Source organism: Brachyistius frenatus, unplaced genomic scaffold, assembly GCF_029030835.1.
Source record: "Brachyistius frenatus isolate BFR_SWC_R1_liver_20210118 unplaced genomic scaffold, ASM2903083v1 Contig_261, whole genome shotgun sequence".
Taxonomy (NCBI): domain Eukaryota; kingdom Metazoa; phylum Chordata; class Actinopteri; family Embiotocidae; genus Brachyistius; species Brachyistius frenatus.
In genome coordinates, this window is record NW_027210860.1 from 367,531 (window position 1) to 377,128 (window position 9,598).

The 9,598-nt window shown below is 44.0% G+C and overlaps 3 protein-coding genes across 3 annotated transcripts; 2 read left to right on the top strand and 1 right to left on the bottom strand.

Annotated features, from left to right (window-relative positions):
* Positions 1–490: 490 nt before the first annotated feature.
* Positions 491–1,310, top strand: tomm5 (translocase of outer mitochondrial membrane 5 homolog (yeast)). Its single transcript, XM_069721326.1, has 2 exons — positions 491–729; positions 975–1,310. Exons 1-2 carry the CDS (start codon positions 609–611, stop codon positions 1,007–1,009), a joined length of 156 nt encoding a protein of 51 aa, XP_069577427.1. The 5' UTR covers positions 491–608; the 3' UTR covers positions 1,010–1,310.
* A 1,114-nt stretch (positions 1,311–2,424) lies between these two features.
* LOC138634416 (zinc finger and BTB domain-containing protein 5-like) lies at positions 2,425–5,162 on the top strand. The gene has a single exon (XM_069721325.1). It carries the CDS (start codon positions 2,841–2,843, stop codon positions 4,872–4,874), a length of 2,034 nt encoding a protein of 677 aa, XP_069577426.1. The 5' UTR covers positions 2,425–2,840; the 3' UTR covers positions 4,875–5,162.
* Positions 5,163–5,527: 365 nt separating this feature from the next.
* grhpra (glyoxylate reductase/hydroxypyruvate reductase a) lies at positions 5,528–8,662 on the bottom strand. The gene is made up of 9 exons (XM_069721349.1): positions 8,426–8,662; positions 8,098–8,228; positions 7,592–7,664; positions 7,388–7,504; positions 7,160–7,248; positions 6,899–7,000; positions 6,590–6,725; positions 6,283–6,413; positions 5,528–6,179 (listed from the first exon to the last, which is right to left on the bottom strand). Exons 1-9 carry the CDS (start codon positions 8,509–8,511, stop codon positions 6,058–6,060), a joined length of 987 nt encoding a protein of 328 aa, XP_069577450.1. The 5' UTR covers positions 8,512–8,662; the 3' UTR covers positions 5,528–6,057.
* Between the last annotated feature and the right edge of the window lie 936 nt (positions 8,663–9,598).

A 9,598-nucleotide genomic window follows, 5' to 3' on the forward strand; every position in this document is an offset into this window, starting at 1 on the left:
TTCCCTACCCATACCCAAAAAGCCTAAATTAATCTCAATTTGACCAAAGAAAGGGACTCAATTCTTTTCTCAACATTTGATTGTTTTAGGCTACAGATTTGATCTGCCTTGAGGAGCTAATGTTGGAGGGCATTGAATGAGACTATTCTAGGTGTTTTAACCCCCAGAACAGGACAACGGGTCAAAAGTATATTATGCTACATTTATGACTTTCTTCTTATAAACAGAGCAAAATGCACACACACAATTAACGGGTCATACCAGCACCACAGTACAGGCTACTTCTAATATTAAATGAATTAAGAATGAATACATTTAACCAAAAACAAGGACACATTTAATTGCGTCCAATTCAACAACATACATACATTATCTTGGGAAAGTGTTGTTGCTGCAACCAAAACACTTACTGCAAAATTTAAAGTGCCAGACATGATTTCGCCTTCATGCTTGTTTGTCCCTCCGTGCGTGCCGTCTTTCATCGTAACTTCCGTTGTTACGTATTTCCGGTTTAGATTACTCGTCCATGCGATGCTCCTGTTCTGAAACGGTGAATTTCCAACAAGACAGACTGAACATTAATACCGAGTAAAAACCACAGCTGTAAAATGTTCAAACTAGAAGGACTCGGACCTAAAATGGACCCAGAGGAGATGAAGAAGAAAATGCGACAAGATGTCATCTCTTCTTTACGAAACTTTCTTATTTACGTCGCCCTTCTCAGAGCCAGTGAGTACACACAGATGACATTGACATTTACCTAATACCAGTTTTAGAGACGTTTCTTTTAGGCTTTGTTTTCTCGCCTTGTGCATGAAATAATCAGACACCAAAAGGAAACTGAAGCATACTAAAATGCAGTTCTTAATAATAATATCATAAAACCATACTCGCACACTAAGCAACGAAGAGCGACAGAGTGCTGCTTCATCTCTCCACATAGTCCTAAACTCATCTCTTTTCTGTGTTTACAGCCCCGTATGTGTTGAAGAAGCTGGACAGCATCTGAGCGGAGCAGCTGGTCTCTTCCTCCCTCCACCCACTGAGAGTTTACTTCACCAGAGACACCATGGACCTCCAGAGGCCGACATCAGGGGCCATAACAGCATCACTGTGGAAAATGATTATCCATCACTGCACTGGAGAACCCAGCTTGTTGTCATTCTCATTTTTATTCCATGTTGTAAACTTTAGTCTGTGTTTTTTTGGGTTTTTTTTGTATTTAACATCATGTGTTAAAAGCATAGTTTGTGTGTGGTAGCGTGTCTGCCAGCTATGTCACATAATAAAGTAAAACTATGTTGATTTTTGTTGGTCTAAAAGTGTGACATTTTTTAACTTAATATTTGGGTGATGTCCTGAAAATAGTACAGTTAACTAGTTTTCTTAATGTAAAGACAAGTCCAATGGTGTGTGCAGTAGATGCCTAATTAGAATGATTAAGTAGCAGAAATTATGCTTAATTGGTCAAATAAACTCACCTGCATATGTAATTGTGATAACAAATGGTGTTAAAACCATCAGACAGTGGTGGAAAGGAGCTGACCTTATTTACCTAAGTTCTGTGTTTCAGTACAATTTGTGAGTGTTTCCTTTTGATGCTACTTTATATTTCCACTCCACCGCATTTCAGTGGGAAATATTGTACTTTCTACTCCATGGCATCTTTAGTTGCTTTTCAGAGAAATATTTGACACAAGGGCTAATGTAACAACTTTTTGAAGTACAACACTGTTAAACATTACACCAGTAGTTTCCAACCCCGTTTGTCTTCTGACGTCTTATGATAAACAATCTGTAGTTGGGGTCACATTTCAGATGTCTATTAGTTGTAAACAGCCGTACCAAATAGTGTTGTTTTTTTTCACTTTAAACTTCTCACATGGTTTATTTTCAGTAAGTGTCTAATGATCCAATATCTCCCCAACATTTTAAGATTGCAGAAAAAGTCCAAAAACTTGTTTCACAACTTTGTTTTTTCTTCTGTCTTCTCCCAGTAATCATCTGTCCCTGGATATACAACTGTATTTAAAGTAGTTCAAATCAGCTCCACTTCCAGTAGCTGCAACAGTAAGCTGCTGCTCACACACTGCCTAAGGATTAATAATCTAATGATGTCATAGCCTAATAATTGCCTGTATCAGTCAAAGGGACCAAAGCAGTATTTTTACTTTAATACTTTATATTGTGCTGCTTAAACTTCTGTATTTTGACATAAGTATGATAAATCCTTGTAATAGAGTATTTTTTTACATTCGATTTTAAGTTTTGGGGTTTATTTATTACTGCTGACTGGAAACACTGTATATTACAAGAAGAATTTGGGAAAAACGTTATTGAAGTTGAGGTTGCACTTTCCATAGATCGCCACGTGGGGGCGCTGTAGGTCTGATAGGATCGTGCAAGTGATGGTTGCGTCAACAATGGACACGAAACCCGGCGAGCTCTCTGGATCACAATGAAAATACCTACGATTCGTTTCTTGCTTTAAGTTTCAGCTGCAAGAGGAAATCAGCCGAGTGGACATCGGGTTCAGTTCTCGGAGACTTAGCCCAGGAAACAAAGAGTCTGCTCCGCATCCCTCCGTGTTATTGTTGGATCAGGCCCGCCCATACTCCGGAGCATCTCTCAGACAGCAGACAATACACCGCTGAACGTCATATCATGGAGGTAGGCTGCCATGACGTGTGACAGAGCAGTCCGTCTGGGGTCTTTTTCAGCAGATGAGATGTGGAGGAGCGTTTTAGAGCGCAGTTTCTTACAACGACCTAAATGCTACTGGAACCACTGATGCTCGAAAATAATATCTTCAGTATTACGAACAAACTCCACCCGCAGTGATGGACTTTCCGGGTCATTTCCAGCATATTTTCAAGCAGCTCAACCACCAGCGCCTCCATGCTCAGCTGTGTGACTGTGTGGTGCTGGTTGGAGGCCACACCTTCCAGGCTCACCGCTCCATCCTGGCCGCCTGCAGCTCCCACTTCAGGGCTCTCCTCAGCTCCAGTGACAGCTCCGATGAGGCCGCAGGTTCAGCAGCTGACAGAGGTGGAGACGGAGGCCCCAGTGTGATGGAGCTAGATCCAGAGGTGGTGACACCAGAGGCCTTCTCCACCCTGCTGGACATGATTTACACATCCAACCTCTCTCTGGGGGCCTCCAATGTGATGGATGTGTTGTTGGCGGCGTCGCACCTGCACCTCAACACTGTGGTCAAGGCTTGCAAGCTCCACCTGTCCCGGAAAAACTTTCCTGCCGCACCGCCTAAAGAATGGAGGTCAGTGCAACAGCAGCAGCAAAGTTCCCAGGCAGCAGGCAGCTCACATCAGGTCACATCAGCCATGGAGGAGGACCTTGATAAAGAGGAATTGGGTGTGGAGGTGAGTCAGTCTAGCAGAGATGAAGACACTGGGGTGAGCAGCAGGAGAGGAGTTGGTGAGCAGAGTGCTGCACCATCTTCAAGGCAAAAGAGAAAGTCACACGAGGACAGGCTCAGTGACAGGAAGAGAAGCTGCAGGCAGCCTGGAGAGAACTACAAGGATTGTTCACCCACAGTGACCAGGAGCACTGTGGGTGCTGAGGAGGGAGGAGACGATCTGCTGTCCCTGACAATTGACAGACTCTGGGATAACCAAGGTGGCGATGAGGAAGAGGAGAAATACGAAGCAACCAAAGGGGAGTCAGAGGAAATCCAGCTGCCGAGCCAGTCGGACAGCAGCATCGGAGGTGTAGGTGTGTGGGAGAAGGGTGAAGATACGGACGGAGACACTGTGGTCAAAGTGAAGGTGGGAGACGATGAGGTAGAGGAGCCAAAGGTGGCAGTGATTGAAGTGAAAATAGAAAATCTATGCTCATACTCCCCAGAGTTAAACACGCTACCAAATAATTCTCCTCCATCTCCACTGCATGACTGCACAGGCAATTCAGAAGCACAACTAAATGACGAGACAACAGCCGCAGAGGGTGGTGTTCGCTCTTTACAATCACAGCTGTGCACAGATCTGCACACGGATGCACAGAGAGAGGCCGGAGATTTGGGTGAGGACTCGGTAGATGGTGAAGGCCTGGACAGTCTGTCAGAGCTGGCCTTTTCATGCTTCCTCAATCCCGGTAATGAAAGCGTCATGGGGGCTCTGGAAGAAGAGGACAGTCTGGCAAGCCTCACAGCTGCTGCTACTGCGGCTGCTGCTGCTGCTGCCAGCGATGCTGCTACAGCTCCTGCAGACGCAGGTGAAGTGAGTCAAAAGTCTGAAGAAGCAAACATCTTTTCTGCCCAGTCCTCTGATTCTTCATCCTCTCTTGTTTTTCCAGTAACTTCTGTCCCCTTGCAGCAGCTTCTCCCAACTCAAAGCCCTGGGTTTAGTGACACAATCATCCTTCAGCCCACCCAGAACTCCTTGGCAGGGTTCCTTAGCGGTATCAGTCCAGGCCTCGGTCTGGAAGCCCCCCTGGTCCAACTCTCCAGGGCTGGGAAAAGCTCGGGGCCGACCACCTTCCGTCGCATCGCCCCCAAAGTACCGCCCGGATCAGAAGCTGGCACAGATCCTTCCTCTGGATCAGCAGGGGACGCCATGGATCGACCGCCTCTGACCAGAGCTTCAGAGGACGTTCTGTCCAAGTGCAAGAAAGCGGCTGCTGAGGACCACGTGCTGTTGGTGGAGGGGGAGAAGAAATACGCCTGCAAAATCTGCTGTAAGACCTTCATGAACCTGACTGACTGCAAGAAGCATATTCGGGTCCACACAGGGGAGAAACCCTATCCCTGTCCAAAGTGTGGCAAACGCTTCAGCCAGTCGTCCCATCTGTATAAGCACTCGAAGAACACCTGCCTTAATTGGAAAGACGACCAGTCTTTCCCAGACAGTCTGCTCTGACCTACGGAGTTGACTTCAGACACAACTTGATAATTCTTTTAAAGGTGCTCTCTGTAAACGTATTCATTTATTAATCAGAACACAACCCGTTCTTGATTTTATGTTACTTAATATCAGTTTTCTTCTATGAATTAACTTAAACCTTTTCTGTTCTCAACGATGCTGTAATTTATTTTTGTTATTACATTAAATTAAACCGACAAAATGTGGCCAAATTGATGCACTGAGAATATTCTCAAACAATAACTTGGTTTCTGTGGCTGCTGCATTAAAAGGGATGACAATAAATTATGCATTTGGTCATTTTAATTGATCACAGGTCTGTTTTCTACACCGGCTTCTTCCCATTGTTTAAAGACATGCATGTTATGTCATTGGTGATAATAGATTGCCCGTAGCTGTGAATGAGTGTGAATGGTTGTCTGTTTCTGTTTGTCACTCTGTGTCGACTCTGTGAGGGACTGGTGACCCGTTCAGGAGTGTGTACCCTCTTTTCACCCAAACTCCCTGGGACAGGCTCCAGCCCCCCTTTCCCCTGTGACCTTGTTCGGGATAAAGCAGGTATAGATAAAAGATGGATGCATAACTCTGTTATCAGCATGAGGAAATTAAAACAAAAAACACACTGTTGTACATTTAAAGTAAGTTCTAGGTTTTTATTTTTTTTTGCTGTTTAGTAAAACACGACATGGGCATTAACATAAGAATAAAGTGCAGACCAGGAAGTGTAACGCTGACATGTAAGGCGAGCATTACATTTAGGGTGGGAGAGATGACCTACCACTGGTTCTATTTTAAGGGAATTATTTTTTTTAAAAAGCAAAGGAGAGATGGTTTGTGTGATTTTCCACGCAAGACTAAGCATGGTGTTTTGGGATATTTGCAGCTATTCTGTTCATTATCCTCTTTTTCAAGAATGTCAGTCGATGAAATGAAAAAAACCATACTGAGCATTTCCTACCTCATAAATGCATGCTGTGTATTGTTTAAGTCAATATGAAATCTAACAGAATCAAATGAAACTATCAAGGTAACACTGGTATGACGCGGACATGTCGCTGAGCATGTCTGAACTACAATCGTATTTTCCCTATTCTTGTCTTCCATACCGTCACATCATTGTTTTCTTTTATCCGTTGGAGCTGCTGAGGAGGCAGGAGGCACAGCGGCTCAGTTTCGGGCTCTAGAAGGTGAGTTCACTGGGCATGTCCGTGCCCCCCAAACCACCCAGCATGTTTTTGGCTGCCAAAGCTGCCATGACGCCTCTTGTGGAGTAGGTGGCACTGCCGATGTGAGGTAACACCACTGTGCAAGATGACAAGTCGTAAGAATATATCCAGGCAAAACTTTCACATGTGGGAAAAGAAGCCAAAAGCATGTCACCAGATGGTACAGTGACTCTACTCACCACAGTTTTTTAGTGTAAGAAGCGGGTGGTTTGTTGGAAGTGGCTCAGGTGTTGTGACGTCCAGTCCAGCTGCAGCAATCTGTCCACTGGACAAAGCCTCGTACAGATCCTCCTGGTTCACCACAGCTCCCCTAAAACAAACAACCTCATTTCCATCTTCATGTATTTTATTAACAAACATAGCTGGTGTCAGACACGCAGGAGGCTGGTCTACGGACATTAAAAGGTCCAGGGGACAGAGCATTTTTCCAATCCAGTGGTTTACCCATAATGAACACACTGCTGTGCGCTATTTTTGGAGGGCTACCTGCTTGAGTTGACGAAGACTGCTGTGTTCTTCATCTTGCTGAAGAAAGCCTTGTCACACAGGCCCTGAGTTTCTGGGGTCAGGGAGCAGGAAACAACTATGAAGTCGCTCTCAGATACGAGTGTGTCCAGGGGAACTGTTCAACAAAGAGAGAGGGTTGAAACAGATCCTCAAATAATCAGATCTACAAAACAAAAACCCTCATTGCTTTCAATTATTTTTACGTTTTCAACCTCTCCTGTCCTGCCCTTTCTACCTCACTGTGCTTCTTCATCATTTCGCTCTCACTGTGTGTTGACTTTTTCTTACCAAACTCTCCCTTCACCTCAGCAGCGCAGGCTTTGGCTGTTCTCCCAGTGTACAGCAGCCTCTTCACTCCAAAAGGCATGAGTCTCTGAGCTATGGCTATACCTGCAGCACAACAAACACAAACAGCAACTCAACTACAAACAAGCCTTCAAATTCTATAAGGAAAATCATATTTCTCCTGGCAAGTTGGACATGACAACACAGAATTTGGGTGCAGGATGGAGACATATAAGTATATGAAGCAATAACAGTAAATCCAACCTATGCGTCCCAGTCCAATAACTCCTACAGTGCTGCCAGAGAGACCATAACCACACAGCCAGAGAGGCTTCCACGAGCTCCAGCCTCCACTGGAAGCAGGAAAAAAGACAGCATGACCATTGTGTAACTAACACATTACATTTTACTTGTAATTACGGTTAAAAAGTTACACAATCTCAAATAAGGTAGTCACTGATTAGTGTTAATGTGTAACGTGGTGACACTGACTTTTTGACCTCCTCCACTCCCTCCGGTAATCTGCGAGCGGTGGCCAGCAGCAGAGCCACAGTCAGTTCTGCCGTGGCATCAGTCAGGACATCCGGTGTGTATCCAATACGAATACCACTGTAGTAGACAAACAGCAATACAACTGAGAGGACACATAACACGCCCTCTTACTAGTGGACGGTCAGCTTTGTCAGTGTTGCTCACCGTTTTTTGATCTCATCGAGAGCCATGTGGTCAAATCCCACAGACAGGGTGCTGATTACTTTCAGGTTTGGCCCTGAAATCCAAGACACACCAGATGAAATACAGACATTAGTGCATTAGACCAACAGACTGTGCAGACTTTTACTACTCTGTGATGTTTTTTAATTTGAACTAAAGCAATTAGGGGATTAATAAACCCTAGTTTAAACTGCTTGGGGGGGTTGTTGTTGTCGTGCACAAGATGCCAATTTGGAGAGCCAGCTATAAGAAGGAAAATAAGTGTAGTGTTGGCTAAGGCTCCCAGGAGCCTGTGTAACTCTCTCAAAACAAAGTTGCAGAAAATCAGATTACGTTTTTGAAAAAGGGGGGATGCTACAATGCAACAAATCCATGTGACAGTTTAAAGATGATCATCCTATAGTGATATGATGCAAACTTAATGAGTAATCATTACTGCGACCCACTCCAGCTCTGCACACACACTCAGACCAGTCAGTGCTGAATACCTGCAGCCTCCAGAACCTCAGCATCGATCTTGTCTGACAGCAGACACAGTAGACCGTGGGCCCCCTGAACACCTTTGAGAAGTTCTGTCTTTGGCACGGGCTCATCCGAGTCCCACTGAGACACCTCACACCTGGAGACATGGAGACAGAGAGAGAGACCTGATGCACGAGGTGACATGTGATCACGGAGTACAGCCGGTCACTTTCACTATATGAGAAAATCGACCGTAATAGTGTCTGTGTGTGGCCCCGAGGAGACTGGACTTTAACTTGCACGTGTCAAATAACAGTTTTCTAGCTGAGCATTAGAAAATAGGATAGTTCATACACTCCAGCAGCCGACAGGATCTTCATCCCCTCTGGTGGGATGCGCCTCGTTATGAACACCTTCATGAGTTTACCAGCAGCCTGCATCCCACTATAACAGCCCAAATGATTTCAGTCCTCCTCAGACAGAAAACCGCAACGCTGATGGTCGTCTGTGCACTCTGATAAGGCTGCAACTTTAAACGTTTAACCTTCAGCACTCGCAGTGAACGAGACCACGCTTCACAAACTCCTCCAGACCACAGGAAGTACTCTATTTCACATCACTGCGCCTGCGTGGACTTTTGGTCGAATTTAACCCTTTCCTTCTACACCCTGATAGAAGTTTTTCTTTAGGCATTCCTATACAAATCAGGTATAAATTAATGTCAACGATAAAAGTATAAATGTGATCAGTTCTTTAGTCTTGTTGAACCGTATGTTTGCTGTAAAACGTGAAAATGGCCAAGTAAATCAATCATCAGACGAGCACTTGGCTCTGGTGCTGTCCGGATGTTTTTCCTCATTGATTTATTTCAGGAGCAAATTGTTTACACTTGTGTTTGACAAAAGCCTTAAAATATTTCCCCCAAAAAATGTCCTAATTTTCAAGATTAACTATTAAACTCCTATTAAACCCCACCTGGATTCGCTTATTGACTTTTTAGAGATGATTCCTACAGAACATAAACGACACAAACATATGATGATCTTATAAAATACGATGTATTTCTGTACATTAAACTAACCAACAGTAGGCTGCATGCAGATTAGCACAACCTTAAACAACCACAAAACCAAAATGCACATTAATATAACAATAATATTAATTCAAAAACATCATATATAGTAGTATCGGTGAGCATTTTCTAAATAGCGTGTACTTTTACTTTGGATACCGTAAGATCATTTTGCAGATAATACTCAAATACATTTACTTAAGTATAGTAGGCTATAGTCATGCGGAACTTAGAAAACACTTCTCTAAGTGTCCACTACTTGGGAGTGAAGAAATAGCAGACCCACTTTGACTTAATTATAAGGACCTGAGTACTTCTTCCGCTATACTGGTTTATCCTCAGGTTGGATTTTGAATGCAGAACTTTGACTCGAGTATTTTTCTTTTGCGGCGCCGTACAATTCATGAATTCATTTTTAAATTGTTCCGCTGGCTCTTTTACGCGTCTGAAACACC

What these genes read in the sequence shown, in the direction of transcription:
- tomm5 (XM_069721326.1), top strand. Translation starts at nt 609, where the DNA reads ATGTTCAAACTAGAAGGACTCGGACCTAAAATGGACCCAGAGGAGATG. An exon ending in CGTCGCCCTTCTCAGAGCCA is followed by an intron (nt 730 to 974) that starts GTGAGTACACAC and finishes CTGTGTTTACAG; the next exon opens with CCCCGTATGTGTTGAAGAAG.
- LOC138634416 (XM_069721325.1), top strand. Translation starts at nt 2,841, where the DNA reads ATGGACTTTCCGGGTCATTTCCAGCATATTTTCAAGCAGCTCAACCAC.
- grhpra (XM_069721349.1), bottom strand. Translation starts at nt 8,511, where the DNA reads ATGCAGGCTGCTGGTAAACTCATGAAGGTGTTCATAACGAGGCGCATC. An exon ending in TGAGGTTCTGGAGGCTGCAG is followed by an intron (nt 7,665 to 8,097) that starts GTATTCAGCACT and finishes CTTGGATTTCAG; the next exon opens with GGCCAAACCTGAAAGTAATC. An exon ending in CTCGATGAGATCAAAAAACG is followed by an intron (nt 7,505 to 7,591) that starts GTGAGCAACACT and finishes TGTCTACTACAG; the next exon opens with TGGTATTCGTATTGGATACA.